At 38.1% G+C, this 24,264-nt stretch overlaps 1 protein-coding gene across 1 annotated transcript in view; it reads left to right on the forward strand.

Moving 5' to 3' along the window:
• Positions 1-2,600: 2,600 nt before the first annotated feature.
• The window catches only part of LOC117973016 (calpain-5-like), a 42,808-nt gene continuing 21,144 nt past the window's right edge, over positions 2,601-24,264 (forward strand). Inside the window, exons 1-2 of the mRNA XM_059031162.1 lie at positions 2,601-2,750; positions 13,552-13,725. Of these exons, the coding sequence (XP_058887145.1) occupies positions 13,561-13,725 (165 nt within the window). The 5' untranslated portion in view covers positions 2,601-2,750; positions 13,552-13,560. The remainder of the gene's footprint in view (positions 2,751-13,551; positions 13,726-24,264) is intronic.

Here is a 24,264-nt window from a genome sequence, read left to right on the forward strand (position 1 = left end):
GAGTGAGCAGATGTTAACCCTACTGTACGTACCTGCTGGAATTTGAATAAGCCTGTTGCTCTGTAACCACAAAGCTTGTAGACTAAGAAGGTCATGAAACAGAGGGACTTCTGAAATGACATTTCGTCCCAGATGAAGTTCCTTGAGTTTTAAAAGCCCCTGGAATGAGTCATCCCTTAGTGTTCTGATCCTATTGTCACTCAGGTCCAGCTGTTCGAGGTTTGGAAAACTCCCAAAAGCCCCGTCTGCTATTTTTCCAATGCGATTGTGGCTGAAGTTGAGTTTGAGTGTGTTAAAAGCATAGTGGGGAAAATCTGATCTTCTTACATGTGAAATTCGGTTTACACCCAATTGAATGGAGCAGGCTTGTACTGGTATTCCTTGAGGAACAGCCCGTAGGTCCTTGTTGATGCAGTTTACTGTCAGATTATTGCTATTTATCCACAACCATTGGCACGAGTCGGCAGTGTCATTCGATGGCACACAACAAGCATGGCATAGAAAATATAGGTAAAACAATAGGGATTGCTTTGAGTCAGGACCTGTTTTCATCTTCACAATTCCTGGAAGAGATACAGGTCAATTATAATAAGCACAAAAGAAGTGAAAGCTGGAGCTAGCAACAAAAGGTATGGAAAAGGATACTTTCTATCATCTAGCTTTATATCCTATTATGTGAATTATCTGTATGACAGACACTTGCCCTCTACACCCCCTGTTCAATGCAATATTCTTCTGTAGTGCACTGTGTTAAAAAGCACTGTTGCAGGAAATCATGAAGAAATGGAAGTACGGCAAAATTACTGTGGAAACTGGATATCATGGAGCCGAAACCTCAAACCTCACATGACATCAATATCGCTGCCATATTGGAGATCAATGTTATGGTCACCAGCTGTATAATATATACTATATATATATATATATATATATATATATATATATATATATATATATATATATATATATATATATATATATATATAGTTCATAGTATAGTTTCCAAATTAAACAAAAAAATGAAGGTTTGTGACTCACCCACAGATGCCAGTCAGCAGTTACAAAGAATGCAGCCAAAGAGCTTTATAAATTAATCTTCCTTTTCAGCTTCTTTAATAGAATTTCAATTGGAACAGTAGCCCTCTACTGTATGTTTTGTATTTAGCTCCCTGCGACTGATTGTTTTTTTTTGTTTTGTTTTTTGTTGAGGTGTAAAGTGCAATCTTCACATGATTCCATCCTTAAAGTTAAAAATTAACCGTTAGTTTACCATCAGCTGACACAGATCCCATTGTGATTTGGGGAGATGATCTGCCTTTCATTTGCTCCCCATTATAGAATGTTCCTCCACGGTGATCAGAATAATATTGACTAGATTAATATGAACTCCCAGAATGTAAAAAAAATCAATATAGTAACACTTTACAGAGAATTACACAATTGTACGTTTCAATGTCATTTGTTATAATCATTATATGATTCTACAAAGTCATAAGCTACTACACAATCCTATGTAAGTAATTGTAAAGGAATTTACATACATTGTAAAGGTTAATGTTAGTCTAGTGTTTGTTTAGGTGTAAACTTTTAAACGCGTTAAAACTGTAGCTTAACTTCGTATCTCTTTATAGCACTCACAGCGTGACCAAGAAACGGAAAATGGAAATTATGCATTATTATTATTATTATTATTATTATTATTATTATTATTATTATTATTATTATTATTTACTTTTGGCATTGCCACCAGAGGGAGATGTTGATCTGAATACATGTTGAATAAAACGAGTACAGATTTTTGGTCTTGCGTTTCAGAATATGATTTGGAGTGAGACATGTATAGTTGGAACCTTTTTAGCATTAATGCAACCGTATATTTAAGAAAAAAAATAAAAGAATTGTTGGAAAATGATATTTGCCTCATTTTCCCGTGTAGTTTTTGTATACAGATGGTGAAAGGTGGGGAATAAGTACAGTCAAAAACACTCGACTACACGTGTACTTAAAACATGAACACAAAATGACAGCATTAAAAAATGTGTTATAAAGTCAGACAATAGACAATTAAAAAGTAATTTTCAATGACGACGTCTTACGTGTATATAACAATACACGTATCTGGCAGAATATTATGGAAACGCAGCTCCACGTGACCACTGTTCAACTTGAAGTATCAGACAGGTGCACAGGTAGCATATTGCACATGCCTACTCAGGAGTCAGCATTATCAGTAACAACGGTGCTTCAAAACAGAACAGAACAGGTGAGAAGCTATATAAATAAGCAGAGGATGAGGAGTAGTAAGAAACTGAGATTATATTTCTGTAACTAAAAATCCCGCTGGCGAAACTGAATGAACTGCACGCTTTTACACCCTTACTCGGCTGCCCTGCGAGAGAGCAATTCACTTCCAATTATACATTTACGTGTCTGAGAATCAATGTAATGAATAAAGAAAGCCACCTAAATAGCTATTTTCAACAAATTACCTACGTTCTATCGGCTGTCCATTATTATATAAACGAATACTAGACATGCTTTTGCAAACACAGTCTGTATTTGTGTGCTGCGAGTGGTCGCACATGCGCAGTTGGGCTGTGTCGAGCGCCGCTGTGTGGCAGCTCCTCCCAAATGTGTGTATTTTTACTTGAGTGCCAGAGGCTGTGCAGCACAGAACAGCGATCACACTGCTGCTGGATCCCAGGAGTAGTAGACAGAATACGTCACCGAGGGACAAGGACGCCACTCAGGTAAGGAAAACATACTAGGACCTCGCTTTTTCAGTGATGTGTTTAAACCTGTTGAAAACAGATACAGCACAAGACACACTCTACGAGGAAGCTGACTCCAGCAGCTTTGCCGAAATACGATCCCATTAAAAATCTGTTCAGCATCGTTGCATTGTTACTACAACACCGCGTCCCCTATCATTTGTTTATTATGTTAACGCTTTGTCTATTAGACAGTTTGCATCAACATAGGGGGGACAGAGTGTCGTGCATGAAGTATGAAATTTAGAATGTCAGAATGCAATGTCCTTTACTTTAATGATGAGAGTTCTGGGCACTGGTTTGAGTGGGTGGATTTGTTTTAAATCATGAATTTGGTTCTCACCCATACAGGGACACTCCTTCTTAAAACAGGTTTCTGACTTATTTTCTATGCTGAATACAATGTATCCAAGCATTTTGGACGATGAATTGTTTCACAAGAAGTTCCACACGCAATATAGTTTTCTCTCTTTGCCTAATCGGGAATGTTGTATTGATACAAACACAGAGCCCCACCTTGCCCTGGAGTAAATCCGTACGTCAACATACAAAAAAAAATGTCAATACACTGTGGTTTTAATATTTAAATACATGAGCTAAATAGGTTTGACAACGGTATGCCTGTACCAGTAGTTTGAGGCAGTATATGAAAAATGTGTTTGTTGCTGTTCGTGGTAGTGCTTCCTTCTGTTTTTAACCTTTCAGTATTTGGAAGCTGTAACTCTCAGAAGACTGAAGAGATACTTCCGCTAACCCTAACCACTGCAGTACTGTTACAGTTTCAGTCATGGTCACAGTCTGATATCATTTGTTTTTAGGACATGTGATTTTTGGAAACTTAAGTTGTAATGGCGAAACGGGTTTAATATAAGTATGACTCTAGTTCATTGGCAAATGTATTTCTTTTATAATTCAGACTTTTGGTTACTCAAAAGTCTCTTTTGTATTTTAGCACATGCATTTTGGAACATTTTGGCTGGTTATACATTAAGGCAAGCCTCCATAAACTTCACTGAACTTGGTTTATTTTGAAGAGGTTTTGTTTCATTGCTTGTATGTATGCTGACACTTTATTATGCAGAGATGCTGCTTTCTGGTACCCAAGCAGGTCCTGTGCTGTAGGCCCGTTTCAAGCCATTTGCATTGTGTTTTAACATTCCCCTTACTGTCTTATGGTGTTTGCAATCCTTTGCTCTAATACAGAGTGGTGATGTTTTTCTAGATATGCCTTTACCTGACTTTAACCTGCTTTGAGCTTGGCTGTAGAATCCGAAGTGCCAGGTCTGACCACATTTCCTCATTCCATTCACCACCAACCTCTCTGTCTATTATCCAGTCAATGTAGAGTAGGCGGGGCTAGCAGAGTTGAGAGGTTACTGTCAGGTGATTTGACTGCAATGAGAAAGGTTGTTCAGTGTCAACACTTTGGATTCTGTAGCTGAGCTCAAAGCCAGTGAAAGGCAGATTCAGAGAAAATGGATAATAACTCATAATAATATCGGAGCAACATAACCTGGAACTAGAACTACTCAGAAATGATTGCAAACACCATGAAATGATGATTAAAATGACATTTGAAACTATTTACTCTTGAAGAAAATGGGATTGGTGGTGCATGTTGGGGTTGCTTCTTCATTAAACCATTGTGTCACACCTTAGTCACCATCCAGCTTCAAGTGAACTTGGATGAAGTAGAAAATAGAAGCCATGACCATACTGCCTTCTAACCAGTTCTATTAGAGCAATGTAGATAAGAGAGCAGATGATATAGTGTGGTTATAAAGTCCCACAGCCTAGTTATTAAAGGAAATACAACATTTGAATTCAGTACAGTAAGCCAAAGATTTGGGAGTGAGCGTGCCAGACAAGTGATTAGAGGGGGTAATACAAGGACAATGCATACATCAGGAAAGCTAGTGGCATGACTGGGTTATGTTCCCCAAGACATTGCGTTCTTTGTGTGGTGGTGATACGCATCGAGTCTTGCCAGAAGCAGCGTTTTGTTATGTGTTGTTGGGAGGACAGCAAGTGATAAGATGCCATTATAAGCGCATGTCTTGCATTTGAGCCAGAATTCACTACTAGGAATTGAATAGCATTCTAAGGCCCTATAGCTGCAAAACATTAATGTTTGTGAGTTAAAATGAGATTCGTCTAGTGTTTCCCACTGGCAGGATTTTCAAAGTACTTTATTTTTAACAAAGCTGTTTCTTGTTCATATTTTGCTTCATGTGTGTTTATATGTTGGCAATAGATACACTACAGTAACATCATAACATGCATGCTGTATAAAACAATTATGTGGGATTTAAGTGACTGAATCCAATTCTCTTCAAATCTCTTCACATCTTCTCAGTTTATTCCATTGAATGAATTCTTCCTAACATAAAAGTTCAATTAACTGGGACCTAAGTTGGTGGCTGAACTAGGATTTGAACCTAGATCCTCCTAGTCGTTAACTCTGTCTGCAGTGATGAGGTCGCAGTTCAGTTTTCTTGTGATTGGCTTTATTTTAGCTGCATATGACCTGTGGTCCAACCTTTGACAGAAGTACTTTACTGTAATAAAAATGTGTAAAAGGTCATTGTGGTTCTCTTTCCACAATGCACACATGACCTGTTTTATAAGTAGCTGGTAAAATTGTGATCCATGTTGTAAACTCTTGATGCCATTCCTGATACTGTACGTGGAATTATATCAGAGAATTTATTGTGGAACCCGTGTTCATAACAACTCCAAGTTGTTTTTTACCTTTTTAAAATAAAATTGCTGTGAGTTGTAGATTGTGCTACATTAGAAACTTGGATAATCCCAGTGCCTTTACCTGTTAGCCTGGATGGAGATGACAACAGTCTCATAAGGACACACATGCTTGAACGTTTGAGAAGACATGCTGCAGTATATTCAAAGTGAGTCGAAGACATCCCAATGTTAGAGTAAGAATGTAAAGCAGATTGGAGGGGACAGAGATGCAGCATTAACTTGATCTTTTTTGACAAGTTGAGTCTTTAGAACTTTTTGAATGCCAGTAAAGAGGATTGAGTTTGCAAAAGATGATGCCTCTGTCAGCACAGAACCTCCAGAGACCCAGGCACTGGAGCTCGGAGACGTGGGCGCTTCTTTTACACCAAGGCTGTGAATGGTTGGTAGTGGACTCCCCACTTCAGCAAAACAATATCTAGTTTGGCGAATAGGGAATTTCTATTACAAGAAGATACTATTATGTTCAGGCTTGGTCCTTGCTAGTATTATGAGGAAATGTGTATTATCTGAGATTGTTTTAATGAGAATTAACTGTATTATCAGCGTGTCTGCTGCTGGTTTAAACTATCGTATACATTTTCATATTAAATGTTACATTACTATTTATTCAAGTATAAACATTTTTGTTTCATTCCCTTCATCATAGCACTCACCAAAAACCTATAATACAGGACAGAGTAACAAAACAGTCTGTAGAATAGTCAAAGACAGCGCCACCTAGTGCATAGCTACTATGAATCAACTTCTCTTCAGTGTGTATAGTATTTGTTTCTATTGCTTAAAATTGTATTTGGTCCAATACCAAACAACTGTGAAATGTTGTTAATCTGCAAAGTCCCCAGCATGTACTGCAACAATAATGGTGTGGATTGATTAAAGTGTTATTAAATGTCACTGTGCGGTATTGGAAACGTATGATTTCTGATGCAGGGGATCAAACTGGAAACATGCCTAAATCATACACTAGTGTGTGTTTCACTGTTTCTTTTAACAGCACAACATATTCTACCATTGTGTGTTTTTTATAGTTATCAATGAGCCAGCGTGACCTGCCATATATTTAAAGTAGTCATTAAAAAGATATTCCTAATAAAAATACGTATAATATTCATAATTTTTAATGAAAGCATACAGTATATTCATTTTGAGAACACCAAGCACAACCCACAGTAGATAATCTTTGTAGCACTGCAGCACACCTACTGTACTGTATATGAGAAGATGGCTGACAGCAGTCCACAGCAGTAGTGGACTTTTGTTAGTAAATCTTTAATGGTTTAGCTGCCAGAGCTAACATTACTGGTACAGGAAGTGTAGAAAGAAGGTGTGCCGGTTATTAAACAGTAATGGATTGTTTTCTCTAAGGAGGGTACTGCTGTAGTTAAGGATAGTACAGTATGCCCAAGGCGCTCTGTGTTCTCAATTCAGGCTTTCTGTTAAGCAAGATCAAAAGCTATTCATATGTTAGGCTTGGTTTTACTGCGTTTTTGTATTGAATATTTTCCATGCATACTGTAACAGTATGACACTCTATGGAGATAACATTTTCTCATATTCCTGTTTGTTAAAAGTTTGTAAGCCTTTTTTTCTAAACTTTCTGAAATGTAATTAATGAAACATCCACTAATCTCGCACCCATAGTCCTCAGAAGATCAGACTTCCTTTGACAGTACAGTTTTGTTTAGTTTTTTTGTCCCAAGAGACGGTAATAAAACAAGTCTAAATGTATCACGATACAGGTGTATCAGTGGAATCTGGAGTCAGACAATCTAGGCAGGTAGAACTATCTTATTAGCAATCAGCCCACCCCTAGATTCCACTGATGCCTCTGGTACTGCAGCTAGTCCTTATTGGTTTTCAGTATTACTCATCTTTACTGTTAAGGGTTTATGGCAAAAGGCAAACCAACCTGTACTCTTATCTTGTCATATCTCACAAGCTAAGCAAGAGTGTGACTGGTCAGTAAGTGGGGTGGTTCAGTATGAAGTTCTGTGTCCAACCAGCTGCCCAGCAGATCAGCAAATGAGCCGATTTTGTTGTGCAGCACTGTAAACCAAAACTAAAGTTAGGTTGCACAATCCCTGAGGAATTCACAATGTAAAGGGGCCTACTTTTCACAATGAACAACTCCTAAGTGCAGATGGCTTGCATTGAGATTACACGCCTAAGTGAGCACTTACAGTTGTATGTGATACACATGCATATTTCTTTCTTTCTGGGTTGTGGTGTTAACAGGTTGTGGTTGTGTTATTCTGGTTCTGGTATGGCCATTTCCATTAGTCAGTGACATTTAGGTTTTTTTAAAAAATTGTGGTTAGAATATGACAAACAGTACAATAATGTTTTGACTCATTGCTTAACATCCTTATTGACTTTAGTATGGAACAACAGTAATAGGTCCAAGATTATGAACCTGCTTGTTTATTAATGGGAGTTCCTCAGAAAACAGGGGTGGAAATATATATTAAGCAAATGAAATATATATTAAGCAAATAAGTCAGTGAAATGTTAGGTGAATATTGTTTCATTAAGTAAATAAGATGAACAACATCCTATGTTATTGATCATTTAGGAACCATGGTATGAATCAAAATAAGCAATAAGTCAATAATATTAAATTCTAGTATTTGTCTGGTGAATAAAATAATAAATCTGAGATGTGGTGTTCCATGCCTTTTGAAAATCCCCAGGTTTGTTCATTACACATAATATTCTGTTACATACTGTAGTCCTAGATCATTTGAGTTTCTAATTTACAGAAACACACATGCTTGTAGCCGATATTTTATATATATATATATATATATATATATATATATATATATATATATATATATATATATATGTGTGTGTGTGTGTGTGTGTGTGTGTGTGTGTGTGTGTATATATATGGGTATTTTAAATACTCTATCCTGATTTGGTCAAACAAGTCACATGGGGGTGTTGATATTGCAGCATATCACCATGGGTCAGCACTTCTTTTCAAAAGGGGCAAATCACTGATAGATAACCATACGCCACTAGAATAAAATAAATAAAAAATCGCAATGAAAGTAACGAACCAGAGTTATGTAAATGTTGACCTTTTGGGAAACCAAAAGAGTGTACGTGAGATTTTGAATGAGTCTGAATAGGACCCCATTCACTCTAAATTCGCCAATTCTTTCAAAAAAAAAGATTTGGGTGCCTCTTAAGAGCCTTTTGTGGTTAAATGGATGTTTTGTTGCTGCTGCCCCCCGGTCTGCTGTGTCTGTACTGCTCCTTCAGTCGGTTGCATCTCCTGCCCCGCCTGCACAGCTGTGTGATCTGTAATGCAGAGTACTTATAAAAGCATCTAGACAATTCCTGCCGTATCTTTCTCTACATAATTTCGCCCACGTACGATGGTATCATGTCTTCTGCTGTGCCCTGCATTGTTTTACATTGTTTCGTAACACTGGCCCAGTAGTTCTCCACGTATTGGTCCAGCCATAAACCACAAAGTCAGTTTGATGACCGGGTACTCATAATGCAAACGTCTTTCTAGCCACTGTGAAGCGGTAGTGCTAATCTGGTGTGGATACGTCCCGTCACTTCCCTGGATAACAAAGGAGGATTTAAAATAAATAAATAACCTCGTACTGTTGCAGATCTTGTAAAGACGGGTCTGCGTGATTAAATACATATTATATTGTAGTGCTGGGACAAACACAGGATTTTCATGTTCAGATATTTGCTCATAATTTTAAATATTTGTTTGGATATTTGTTCTTTAATAGTAATTAAAGCCATTATATTGCACTGAACGCAGGCAGAGACAGCATAGCAGCAGTTGCAGGGGTGTGTCCGTGGCCCCTGGCCCCTGTGTGTGTGTGTCTTTATTTTACAGCAAGCCCTTACAATATGTAACACATTAAAATAGGAAAATATTCCAGTAGTAAAGAATAAGTTACTTTACCCCAGTGAATTAACTACAAAACAAAGGATGCCAAATAGCAGTTCAAGTTAAACGTTGTTTCGTTTATTCCTGAAATAAACAGTACATAAAGTTGACAACGCATTTTTTTTTTCATTCCTTGCCATTGCCGTTTCTTCACAGTAAACAGTGGCCAGCGACACGTTTTCATAAAGTAATAACATGAGATTTACTTGTGCCTTTTTGTAGCTGAACAAGCAAACGAAAACTGAAATTTACCTTTAAACACTTAAAATAAAACAAACGTGGAAATGGCGTTGTAAAGTGAAGGGAAAAAAATGGGTTAATGTCCTGCATAAATAATAAATACATAAATGATGAATATAGTATTAAAACGTTTGTATTTCACTTGATGCCCATCTAACAGCCCTGAGCCTGTGACCTGCCAAATAAAAATGAAATGAAATAAAAATATCTGTCCAAAGGCAGGGGCTACAGTACAGTAAGTGATCGCCCCATCAAGCGCTGACAATGCAGATCAATGTCCTACGCTATCTTGAGGAGAGACTGCAGAGTGTGGTGGAGTGTGTGTTCAATAATACAGTCTATGGAGGGCCAAAAGGCTGAAAGTGGTTTACAGCAGGTTATGATATCCATGTACAGAATATTATGGAAAAATAAAGGAAAAAACCGGATGTCCCTTTTATTTTCAGTTTTTGTCTGTGGGATCATTCGTGATGAAATAACAATGTTCATCCCATGACAAACACATACAATCCCACAAGTTATACGTACAGTATTTTAAAAATGAGGTACCCTGGTAACTTTTCAGATGCATTTAAGGATGATGTATGAAAAACATGTGCAATGAAAACTAGTGAACCAAAAAAAATGGTTACTTTCAAGACCTATTCCAATAGTAACTTAAGAAAACTCTACTTGAATAACTCCAAAAATGACTGATCAGCTTTAAACACAGGCTCAGTAAAATCGTTCTTTTCATTTGTCCCCCTTCATATACACCCATGTGCAGTAAGCATGTCATTTGCATCCGTGCCAGTTTCTGTCATTTCTATTTGGCAGGTCACAGGCTCCAGCAGTTTGGGGAAGGCTTTAAGCACATCAGTGCCAAACAGTTAGATGAGCCGTACAGCAAACGACAGTACTGTGTCTCTCTGTGTGGAAGTACGCTCTCCTCCTGAGTATCCCAGCTGGATTTAACCACTCAAACGTCTCGGGTTTTCTATTCCTGAGCGACCACTTGTCCCCGTCCCCACCTCCACTACCTGGAACGAGATGCAGCAGAAAGAAGTGAAGCATGGCACTTATTCTCATGCCTGTTGTGCTCAGCGAGAGCACCACCTGGCACAGGATTTTTGATTTTATTTATTTATTTTTAAAATGCTGTTTTTACAATACAGATTTTACAGGAAACATGTATGCTTATCTTTCAGTATCGGCTTTTAGGGTACGAACCTTGTTAAATATGTATGGGGGAGTACATGGAATGGTTTGTTCACAAAATGTTTATCTTAACCCAGTGGTTCTTCTACAGGTCACAGTGCTGCTCTTGTCATTGGTGTACGTAGTGTCTGACCTTTTGTATTTTCCCTACATCTAAAATGAGCCTTGCTATGTTCAGTGGTCCTGGCTTAGGCCTATTGCCTTATCTTGTGGTTCTTGGTTTTTCTTCTCTAAACTGAGCATTGATCTATACCTCTTCCTGTAGATACAATACATTGGAGCTGGCCATACGTAGGTCACACTAACATACTGTTAATAGTACATAATGTACTGTGGATAAAGATTACAGTGATCAGTTTCATGATGCATGTACACTGACTGGCCACCAGATTGAAGAATTAAATTTTAAAATACCCAAATCGTAGAAACCTTTCAACACTGTTCAAGACGTATCTTTTTCCACTCAAAAGGCATGATTCTCAAATCTCTACCAGTCTGTCAGCGTAGCTGAAATTTTGTATTCACATTAGCATCCTAATACAGTAAATAAAGTAGGTCTGCAGTCCTCTCGCAGATAGACTATCTGAGAATTTTTGAGAATGTAGCATTATCAGGGAATGCACCTATATCGCATCACTTGGAATCTGGCAAGCTGTTCAGTTAGCTGGTTTGTTATAATGTACAGTAACTGCCAACACTGATGCTTGATTATACAGAGAGTAAGCAGATACAGTTAGTGAGACACACAGGACCAGCACAGAAGCGGAAGAAAAACATTGTAAATCTTATTAAGCCTGCATTTCCCATGTTGGCAGATTATGGAATACCAGCACAACCTTCTGTGAACTGTATTTGTTTTCCTGGTTTTTAAATTGTTCATTTTTCCACTGTGAGAAAACACATCTTGCACTAGTTACCTCATACCAAAAACAGTGCACCTGTATTCTTTCCCTAATGCCAGTCATAAGAAAAGTTCTTTTACTGCTTTGTTTCAGATGTTGTTTTCCTATTTTTGTCATAAATTAAAGGAAAAAAAAAGACATCTGTGGAGGATTGAGGTCTGGAAGCTTTCTGCGTTTTCCCCTGCAGTCAATCTCACTGCAGTGCTGTTTTTACTAGGGCACAGAGCATTGGCAGATCGAATCTTCACTTTAATGAAGATTCCATTAAAAAGAGTCCATTAAAAACAGGCTCCTATTGAATAGTGTGATGGAAAGTGCACAAACCAGAACCTGTTTTTTTTGTTTTTTTTCTGGCTCCTGTGAATGAATCTCCATGACAACCAGACTGCCGAATATTAAATTTGTTGTGCCCTGGTGTAACCCAGTAAACAACTTAGACTACAGTATTGCTGCAGGTTCTATTGACACATCTTTAACTTATTTGCTATTTAAAGCATGTTTTTTCATTCACTGGGGATTCCGGAAGGAGTGTCGCATTACCTGCGACCCTCCTGGGGGTTAGGGACGCAAAACCGGCAGAGACTGTCCTCATCATCACACAACAGCAGATCCTATTGGCCAGGGCCCTCTGCTCTCGAGTTCCTGGGTGTAAAAGAGGAAATTGGCTTGGTTTTGGGATTGGAGGACGCCCACTGAACCTTCAGTTCTCCTGAGCTGTGGGGAACTGCTGCGGTGAGGGAATGTAAATGACCATTCTAAATTGGGGAGAAAATCAGGGATAAAATAATGTATTTTTTACAAATAAAATAGACATTTTTTAAACTCTCTTAGAGTTGTAAAATAAGCCAAAAGGCTTCACATGAAGATCAGTAACTGTATTTTATTCATCTAAGCAATTAAACAAAATATTCTTTAACCCCTGAGTTAAAGCTTTTCAAATAAGGTCATATGTTTTGAATCCTGTTTCTAGTTGTAGTCTAATGGTTGCCCAGGTGATCAGCCTTTATGACAATGTTGGAGTGGATAAACATTTTCAGACCACAAGACTGTTTAATGAGATTTTAACGCAAGTCATTAGCTTGGTTTGTGTTCAGCATCATTAGCTTGGTAAGGCCAAATGGAGCCTGCAAATAGAATTGTTGCTGGTATGAATTTTTCTTCTTTCTTTATCAGTTGTTTGTTTTGAAAAGTGGTGTTTGTATACTCTTAATAGTCAATGCATTTTCATTAATCATCTTAAAATGATCATGATAATCACATTGATAAGTCATGTTTTTTCTCCATAATTAATGCAGTAGTTCTCTTTTACACACAGTTTTTTTTTTTCTGTTTTGTCCAAGTTGGCACGTTAAGTCTATGTAACACCACTCCACTTTTATGAAAATTTCTTCAGTCAACTATTCAAGCAAATTGTAGCAGGGGACTTTTTTAAGCAACTTTCACGTGCAAGCTCAAGTCAAGATTGTAATTGTGATATTGTGGTTTCAACTATTTAAAAATGAAAAAATGACACTTACAAGAAGTGGCCTGGAAATTGCATTACACTTTGTGTTTAACAATTCAAATTCCGGAGGGAGAGCTTACGCATTTGTTTCATTCATATCTAAAATGGCAAAATTAAACGTAGAGCCGCGTGTTCCCACTGACTTCGGTCAATCCCAGTCCACTCTGTTATTACTGTAGCTGGGGCAACAGTGAACAGTTGAGCTGCGTTCATTTACTGTGACCCTGGAAAATGTGCTGTCCTGTTTTATAGAACTGAAGAATGTTCTCTTCAGTCAAGCCCTATGAAAATCAGCAGTACGCTGCTCTGAAGAAGGAGTGCCAGCAGAAGAAGGTGCTGTTTGAGGACCCTCTCTTCCCCGCCGTCGACGAATCACTCTTTTACCAGGGGAACCCGATAGGCAGAGTGCACTGGAAGAGGCCCAAGGTAAGCCATGTGTCTGCTGCTCCTGCCAGCAAGGTACCCCTGCCACCCTGCACTCTGCAGTGCATCCTTTACATCTGTGTTTGCAGCTTTGTATTGCAGGTGCATTTTGTTAATTGAAAACTGCTATTTTCTCAGGGTCTAGAAACCTAAAACATGAGCTGTTATAAAACCGCATAATCCATTAGAATTTCATCTATTATTTCCACAGCATTAAAGCAGTTGATTGGCATCTAGGGGGGACAAAATCTTACTACTTTATGGTATGAAAGGAACGAGGTGAAACCCAGCTTGGTAATGGGTGAGTTCTTGTGTGGGCAGGAGAAGACAGATTTAAAATAGTCACAGCCGGAGCCAAGACTGCATGTTCTACTATGTAATATTGCACTTACAAGTTCTGAAGCTTATATGCCATCTGTATGTGAGGGAGTGGGAGTCACCTACCATTAAGAACAAAAGTAAACAAAGGCAAGAGAACAGGTTAGAGATGATGTAACCATTGCTTTGTCACTGCACAATTTCCTGCTTGGCAAAGCTATAGTAAAGACATTATGTTTGCACTTAAGAAATGAAATGTTTCACAGGGCAAGTCGAAAGCATTTGACATTGTCCAGCTCTTTGCGTGGGTTTCCCTGAATATACGAGGACCACTGTCACTTGGAATCATTTGATTTACTGGCATTTGGCAGAAGTCAGCTGATTTGAGGCTCACAGACATCCGTTGTTGAAAGACAAAAAGACACCGTGACATGAAACAAACCTCTTTTGGCAGCAAAATGCAAATCAAGTTCCAGAGGATGAGAGTGTTCAGAATTTTTGATGACTTCTTCTTCAGATTTTTTTAAAAAAAAAATTTTTATTCCTGCAATAGAATGCTGTGAAGTGCTGTATAATGTTGCATTCCATACTGCCCAATCTGTTTGCCCCTAAATATTTAGCACATCGCTAAAGATAACCGGACCTATGTTTTGTGTTTTTTTTTTTTTGTTTGTTTGTCTTTTTAATTTTTTTAAATGTTTCTTTAATAGGGCCCTGGTATATTCCTTCCTTAACCTTTTCACATTCTTGCCATTTATCTTAGTAATCACATTACTGCCATGCTTTGTGTCTCCATGTCACTATATAAAATATAAGCTGCCTGGTTCAGCTTTCCTGTTTAACTGGTAAAAAAAACAACAAAAAAAAGACACAGTCTAAACAACAGAGCTCCTCCTTTAACTTCCAATAGAAGGCTCACACTAATATGTTGTACTGATTCAATAGTGAGGGCTGGGTTGTGTGCCTGACACTCATATTCAAGCTGTTTCCTGTGATAGAACAGCACTGAAATAGAGCTTGTTCAACTGGAACAGAATAACCTTTGTTCTCGGGAGTCTAGAATCTTTAGAATCTGTTGTGTTCAAATCATTTTCATAACTATCTCAGAGAACAAGGGCTGTAGCTATTGGTTATGGAATTTAATGATGGCATCACAAGACAGCTAAAACAGGACATCTTGGTCATGCCATTATCACAGGTAGCTCATTTGTATTACAAAGATAATCGTCATGTTGTGCAATCCTTGCATATTTCAAATGTCTTGGCAGGTCATTTATCGACTGCATGTCACACTGGAGTTTTACATTTATCTTCTATTAATCCAATAGTGATTAAATATGATAAGGAAACATTATTCTGTTCTTGGTGGCTGTGAAAGGAATGTCAGGATTGATTTATTGCAGCTGGGGAGCTGAACCATTGAGGAAAGGGGCTCATTTTCACAGTAACCTCACACTTGCAACACCGCTGACTAATCCTCTGGATACATTAGATATTCTCACACATTTTGGCTGGTTTCAGCATGCACACCACAAGCTTTGCCCCCAGCATGCTCAGAAATGCAGACAAATGAAGGTTCTAGTATTCCGAGCAGTTTCACAGCCTTGGAAATCCGTGGGGACGCCTCTGCTTTAGTTTGCTTTTCAAATTTAATTTGTCAGCTTAATGCCTTCTGCCTGTGAATATGAATGATATACTGTACAGCTGACAAAGTACCACTGTTCTGTTCACAGTAAAATATACACAGTAAATATAGTAAATATAATATCTATGGCTGATATACAATATAGGGTGTGTGTACATCAAAACAAACCAAAATGTAACAAGTCATTTCCTGTGTAGTAAGTCACATGACTGATTTGCCTTATGGTGTGCAAAGGGTTATGGGATACAAAGAGAGCTCCAGGGCTATTTTCTATTGTGTCAGTGAAGAGGGGTTGGATTGTTGGGTTTTTTTTTTGTTTTGTTTTTTCTTTGTGTGCCCAATTATTTTACCCCAGATTCTTCTCCTCAATTTGGAATGTCCAATTATTTTTTCTCCTCACCGCAGCAGTTCCCCACACAGCTCAGGAGATCAGAAGATTCAGTGGGCGTCCTCCGATCCCCACGACCAAGCCAGCTTCCTCTTTTACAGCCAGAAACTCGAGAGTGGATGTCAGAGAGCTACTGGCCTCTGGAGGACAAAGGCCAGCCCTGCAGGTGTCCACTCTGAGCTTATTGGGCTCGTGGCCAGCAGGGTTCGCTGTAGCACGATGAGGAGGAACAGCCCCTGCCAGTTTTTGCCTCCCTAACCCACGGGAGCACCAGAGCCAATGCGACGCTCCCTTCAGAATCCCCAGCGAAGACTGGCGCCTTCGCACAGCCAGGACGCGAACCTGCGCTGTATGACTGGCGCACCACGCGGCTGAGCTTTTACCAGGTGAGCCACTCGGGCTGATTTACAGGGTCCACTGATGAAATATATTACTGAGGTAAATGATGGCGATATGATGTAATTGATAAGACAAATTAACTTTTCTGAGCACAGTCCTTCATTTACACATGCGCCGTTGAGCATGGTTTTCTAGTGCTATGTAAAATCATAATCTGTGATTGCAGTTATCATTCAGGAGCTGTTATTGACATGTAACAAAGTACTAAAGTATAATATTGTTCTGTACACATGCAAATGTACTTCGTCTAACGTAGGCTACTGCAGTCTTTATTTTTTGTAATATTACCGTAATTGAATATGATGTAAAATAGAAGAAATAATTAGCTTAATTGGTTCTGATATTCATAATAATCTTTTTTTTTTATATAAACGTATTAAATACAGTTTCATTAAATAAATAAGCAAAACGGTAACCAATTAATATGTGTTTTATTATTTATGAATTTTATTTAAGAGAAGTTACTGCATTTAACGATCTTAATGAAATTCCAATAATTGCTAAAAATAATATATATATATATATATATATATATATATATATATATATATATATATTATTATTTTTTTTTTTAGTAATTTAGCAGGTGCTTTTAAGCGACTTACAGACTCTAGGGGGTGAACTATGCATCACAACTGCTGCTGCAGAGTCACTTTCAATAAGACCTCAGTTTTACGTCTCGTCCGAAGGACAACTGACTGACTGAAATTGTTGTCATAAATATCTAGCCATCTGAGCAGAACTTCACTTATTTCAATTCAAATCATAACATTGCAGTGTTGCCACTGCAATTTTGGTCGAACATTTTTTGAAAACATAATAAAAAAACATGTGGCTAATGCTATTGATAAAGGGAATCCTAAGGGAATCCTAACCACAGTTATCTCTGTGTAACGCATCACCAGTATATCCTCTATATCTGATTCTTTTCTCACTTTTTGGTTTACTGTCGTAGAACCTAGAAGTGTAGGCAGACACACCTCTGGAAATGGGGATCCCATCATTCAGCATATAGAAGCATGACAAGCTAAGCAGGGGGAGAGAGAGAGAGAGAGGCGGAGTGAGTGTCCTGCGCAATGACACTGAAAGCTCTGCGGACAAATCCTGAATTAATGGACTAAATTCTAGAGGTTACGAGAGAGAGAGAGAAAGCCCTCTGGCTCGCCTCCACAATAAGTCACTTTTGGATTAAAAGGAATAGAGAGATTTATTACTGTTCAGGCACATTAATGTTTATGGCTTTTTCTCAGCCCACTGCTCCAAGGTGGATCACGGCATGGTTTGGGATGTGAATATGGAGGCAGATCAGTGCTCAGTGCACACACAAGTTGTACTTTACTGCCTCAGCGATATTGTGATCTTAAAGAATAACTGGAGCTCACCAACAGAAGAGAACAGGTGTTAAATATGTGTATAATCATTTGAATATGTTCTGTGCTACATACAGTGGCTCTCAAAAGTATTCACCCCCCTTGGACCTTTCCACATTTTATTGTGTTACAACATGGAATCAAAATGGATTTAATTTGGAGTTTTTGCCACTGATCAACCCAAAAAAAGTCCATAATGTCAAAGTGAAAAATAAAATCTACAAATTGTTCTAAATTAATTACAAATACAAAACAGAAAATAATTGATTGCATAAGTATTCACCCCCTTTGCTATGACACACCTAAATAAGCTCTTTAGAAGTCACATAATTAGTTGAATGGAGTCCACCTGTGTGCAATTAAGGTGTTTCACATGATTTCAGGTTAAATACATCGGTCTCTGGTAGGTCCCACAGTTGGTTAGTACATTTCCTAACAAAAACTACATCATGAAGACGAAGGAACATAGAAAGCAAATCTGGAATAAGGTTCTTCAAAAGCACCAATCAGGTAGGATATAAGAACATTTCCAAGGCATTGAATATCCCCCGGAGCACAGTAAAGTCTGTTATTAAGAAATGGAGAGAATATGGCACTGTGAATCTGTCTAGAACAGGCCGTCCTCAAAAACTTGAGTATCCGGGCGAGAAGGGCACTAGTCGGAGGCCACCAAGAGGCCTATGGCAACTCTAAAGGAGTTACAGTCTTCCACGGCTGAGCTGGGAGACACTGTGCATACGGCAACAATAGCCCATGTGCTTCACAAAACTGGCCTTTATGGGAGAGTGGCAAAAAGAAAGCCATTGTTGAAAAAAACTCACATCAAATCTTGGCTAGAGTTTGCCAGAAGGCATGTGGGAGACTCTTGAGACCAAGTGGAAGAAGATTCTATGGTCTGATGAGACCAAAATAGAGCTTTTTGGCCTCAATGCTAAGCGCTATGTTAACCCTAACCCTAACCCTAACTGCACATCATCCTGAGAACACCATCCCTACCGTGAAGCATGGTGGTGGCAGCATCATACTATGGGGATGCTTCTCTGCGTCAGGGCCTGGAAAGCTTGTGAAGATAGAGGGCAAAATGGATGCAGCAAAGTACAGAGAAATCCAGCCAAAGCCACAGCCAAAGCCACACTGGAGTGGCTTAAAAACAAAAAGGTCAATGTCCTGGAGTGGCCCAGTCAAAGCCCGGACCTCAATCCAATTGAGAATATGTGGAAAGAGTTGAAAATTGCTGTTCACCAAAGGTCCCCATCCAACTTGACGGAGCTTGAGCAATTTTGCAAAGAAGAATGGGCAAAAATTGCAGTGTCCAGATGTGCAAAGCTGGTAGAGACTTATCCAAATAGACTCACGGCTGTAATTTCTGCCAAAGGTGCCTCTACCAAATATTGACTCAAGGGGGTGAATACTTATGCAATCAATTATTTTCTGTTTTGTATTTGTAATTAATTTAGAACAATTTGTAGATTTTATTTTTCACTTTGACATTATGGACTTTTTTTGGGTTGATCAGTGGCAAAAACTCCAAATTAAATCCATTTTGATTCCATGTTGTAACACAACAAAATGTGGAAAGGTCCAAGAGGGGTGAATACTTTTGAGAGCCGCTGTAGAAGGCTGTATATACAGTATGTGAGCGTCGGGACCTGATCCATTCTTCTACGAGTCCTATTTAGTTTCATATACATTTTGCAATGATGTTTGGGGGGTACCTGAGGACTAGGCTGTAGCATCACTGAAGTAAGGAGATCATAAAAACAGTATGAAGTTCAAAAATCTGTTATTACCAGACAGGAACTGGCCTAGGGCCATGCTATGATTAAAATCTAGAACTGCAGTTCATTTGAGCTGAGTGTGCAGAAAACTTGCAATGCCCTTTGAGATCGAAGGCTTTCTTCTGCTTTCAATAATTCAGTAACTCCAGTTCAGCAGACTTTGTGGAGAATTTCAATATAGAAGTAATTATTTCTCAAAGCCTACCAACATACATGAACATACCTAATAATAAAACCGAAACAAAATACAACAGTACTTTAAACAACCTCAGGACAAATTTAGATTTTCTTGGAAGCAGTATACAGCCCAATAATGTTTGTTAGTATTTTTGTAGCTACATGTTTTATTTTCTTTTTTTCATGCATTGTGGGGTTTTTTTGTTATGGGGCATTGTGCTTTTAATATTTTTTGACATATGAAGTTGAACTAGTTTTTACATTCAGAGGGTGCATGGCGCAGTGCAGATTATCAGAGGTCCTGATTCGGTTGCAACAGAAAATTCTAACCTGTATTTTTCGGTTGTGTAATTTACCATTCTATATTGAGATGGACCATACACCTCTGCACTTGGACGCATGCTCTTAAGCAGAATGAACAGAATTTAAACAGCTGAGCTATTGTTCAACCTGGGCTTGTTTCACTCCTGTCATTCGCCATCACTGTTGGTACTGCTGGTTTAGACTTGAGTACCTTCCAGAAGGAAATACCTTGGAATGACCTTTTTGATTCGGGTGTGCTATACTATTTAACAAGCTTTTTGATCTGCCCATTTATTTGTAATTGCTTATTTGCTGCATTAAAAACATTCCTACAATACTCAAAATATTTGATTTCTGTTATTCTATTCACCTCACTATTTGACATGTATTAATCATACTTTATTGCAAATGTAATTATACTTAATTTTAAATGAAGCATTGCTTAATTCTTTAATACAGAAACATTTATTTGCACAATAATGTAAAAAGTTATGAATGTCTCGTGTTTAAATGTCAGCTTCAAAGACATTTTAGTTTTTCATTTTGTATGTAAGTCATTCACACTGGGTCAGTTTCAAATGGACTCGGTCTGGTTTGTTTAGTTTGAAACAATGTATCAATGTGCTTGCTGTTCAGTTATCTGCAAGCAAAGGGAGCGAGTTTGTTTGGATGCAAGCTAAAGTTTGTTTTTTGGTCCTCATGCATTTCTTTACAGGAAATCGAGGGACAGCATTCTCTTCGAGTGATCCACAACCTCTACTGGATGCATTCTTGAAATTTCTATCGGAGCTTCAGTTCCTTGCACTGTCCGTGTAGTTTTATTTTATGCTCTACTTGTTTAAAATGTTCATATAAACTAAACTATGTGCAAAAATATTTACTTCCAATCACGTTACCTTGTATAGTTTGTTTCCTATGAGCAAAAGGACAGAGTCCAGCAGTTGTTCACTTTTGAGGTTTAGCAAGCGAACCAGACTTTGGCCACCTCTTTAGGTTACAGTTAGTTTCCCAAGCGGACTTTGTTGTTCATACTTCACACGAAACCGTACCGAGTGCGGACCAAACCCTCTAAATGGACCCATTGTGAACTCAGTCTTAATATTTGTTTAAGAACCTATCAATACGCCAATAGAATCCTTAACCACAAAATTCTATTTTTGGAAAAGAAAAACAAGCAGGCTTCAGGATTGCATTTCTTTAAGGCCTAGCTCGTTAAGAGTTTTTAAAGGCACAGACTTGTGCAACCTTAAAGAGTAAGTAGCGGGGTTCCGGTAAATCTAGCATTACACACCGCCCCCATGTTTTTTTCAAAGCTCTTCTCAAAATGTCTGCTCTAGTGCACTGATAGAGTAAGGAATATTGCCCACATTGAAGAAAAGCCAGAGCACTTGTTTGTTTTGTTTTCACCTGTTGCAGCTATTAGTGAGACTGGGGCAGCAGTCTGAAGTGGAAGAATGTGAAGGGCGTTTCCATGTAAGACCGTGAGCTATGATATTACCCTCCTGATAAATTAGAATGGAATGTTTTAGTAAATAACTGAACGTGACTCGGTACACTCTAGTTTTGTTTGTTTTACACAGAAAAAATGACAAAATATAGATATAAATTCAAATAAAAATAAATACAGTACTAAAAATGAAAAATGGAAATAAAGTATATAATTTTTTGTTTATTAAATAATAATGTATGTACACTGCAGCTTTAAATTAAAGTGTCATTAAGGTGACCATGAGAGATAGCAATATTTTCCAGTTATCAGCTGCAAACAGGAGGAATGAATAGAGAGTTTGCAGGAGTGCCCCAGCGAAACTTGAAACATGGGCACAGCTTCCTGTTGTTTCTCCTGAAACTCTCTTTCTGTGCAGAGTTCAGAGCTTTGTATTGCAAACATGTGGTTTTCATTTGAAAACCAAATGGAAAAGATTTCCCATCTAAACTCAAACACTGAGAGTGGATGTTGTGTTTTCTTTTTAGTTTTTTTTTTAAAAATGTAAACCGTTCAACACAAACAGTTCAACACACACAGTTTATATTACAATGTTAAGCAATTATTGTGGCAGGTAAACTGAATACAATAAAAAAAAGCTACAACAAAAACCTCTTATTTTTTATTGTGTATTTTATATGCCAGAGCCAGCAGTGTATTTCAGTGTTTCCCACTGCAGGGAATTCACAGCACAGTAACACACACTCATCTCCTTGTGTTTGTGAGCCTGTGCCAGAAAATCAATTGAACTAAAGTGACCTAGAAGTAACAGTGGTATATATCCATATGGTTTATAATTGGACTATGCTAGGCTGGAGCAACCAGTAGCAACCCCTGTTTGGATAAACCAGGTTTGCTTTCCCTGAGCTGCTAGCAAATCAGCATTTAAAAAAAAAACGAGTTCACTTAAGGGAAAATCGAATCAAAACATCACAGCATGTCCCTAGTATCTGTCGTAACTGATGAAGTTGAGCAACAAAAGGCTCTGTATTAATCTATATTAACTCTCTGTGTTCCCTTCCTCTGTAATTATTTTTACTCATTTAGAGTCATCACATATCCTCTGTTTGTCTAATATGCTTTTGTTTGTGACCCAGAGCAACAGTTTGAGAATCCTTGGTTTGCATGAGCTTGCAGTTTGTCTCCTAGGAATATTACCTTTTAATGAATCATTATTTCTGCTGTAATTAGCGGAAGTATCTGTGGTTGTAGCACTCTACTCGGAGTTGAAAAGGTGGGGAAAAATACATCCATATTTTATAAAGACCAAATACTACTTACAGTACTGGGCTAGATAATTGCTCCTTGTTGGATAATTGGCCATTAAACAGCAGTTTATGCTGCAATCCACTTGCTGTTTCAAGCACTTTAACGGTGGCTTTACAGTAAATACAAGCCTTTTGACTTAAGAGCTATATAATGTTATATTTCAAATGTGGGGACATGTAATGCTTAAAACCAAGATCTAATTACAACTAAAATCTAATATTTAAAGGTGCAGTGTCCCATACAGATTGCATTAATATTTTTAGTGGCAAGTTGGAAAACCCTCAATTCAAAATGTAGGTTGTTTTGCTTCCTGAGCTACAGTATGTAGTGTAGAACATAATACTGAAGGACTTGCCAGTTGTCCAATATTGATTAATTATCCAATGCGCCGCACGGTACATCATCATGCAATGTAGCTGTAGCTGTTTGTCTTGTACAATGGCAAAGTGGCAAGCAGGTTTCAAAGGGCCAGGAAGGCTGTGCCCATACAGTACAAAGCATTCTGGGGTATGTAAACAAACTGAAATGTAAACAGCACAGTATAAATTGATATGTTTGCGTTAGCCTTTGGTATTTCTAGGGTCAAACTTAGTGAAGTGCAGGGGTGTCAAACTCCAGTCCTCGAGTTTTTCATTCCAGCTTTTTTCAAGATATTTTACAGTTGATAATTTTAAAAAAATGCACTTCATTCAAGGTACACTGCCTATGAAACATTCTGAGGCCTGGAGAGAAGTTTTAAAGTTGTCCAGCTAATCAAATAATTAGACCAATGAAGTAAATGGTAGCTCTGGTGGAACGAAAGCCAGAAGACACTGCGGCCCTCCGGGAATGGAGTTTGACACCCCTGGAAGTGAATTTCGTCATTTAAGCTGTACCACTGAAAACAGTTTAATTTTGATGATTCACATTGCTTTGCTGCAGTTTTGGCACAGTTAAGACTGGGATGTTTCCTTGAGCCAACTTGTAATTCCTTTGACTGCAAGAAAACAGGGCATCCCTGACTTAGTTAAGCTCTTTTGATAGTAGGTGGGACAATCCCTTTAGTGCAAGTTACTGATGTGACAAAGTATGTGTGACATTGAGAAGAATTCATGGAGTTTGACATCCTTTACTGAGCCCCACCTGAGCACAATGCAGCTGTTGATTTTTAGGCCTTTCTGATTGGGCTTGTTATTTACATATTGTTCTGGTTGTGTTATTTTTGTACTGTATGTTGGCTTTTGTCCTTCTTTTTGAGCCCCAAATGGCAATTTTCAGATAATAATAACAATAAGTTGATTGCTTGAAAAAAAAAAAAAAAGATTTTTAATGGTTCATGTACTTCATTGAGTTGAATGAGATATATTGTAGTTATAAAAAAAAATGTATTGAATGGTACAGTAATAACTTTTAAAAATCAGTCCGGGAAC

Source organism: Acipenser ruthenus, chromosome 9 (genome assembly GCF_902713425.1).
Source record: "Acipenser ruthenus chromosome 9, fAciRut3.2 maternal haplotype, whole genome shotgun sequence".
Taxonomy (NCBI): domain Eukaryota; kingdom Metazoa; phylum Chordata; class Actinopteri; order Acipenseriformes; family Acipenseridae; genus Acipenser; species Acipenser ruthenus.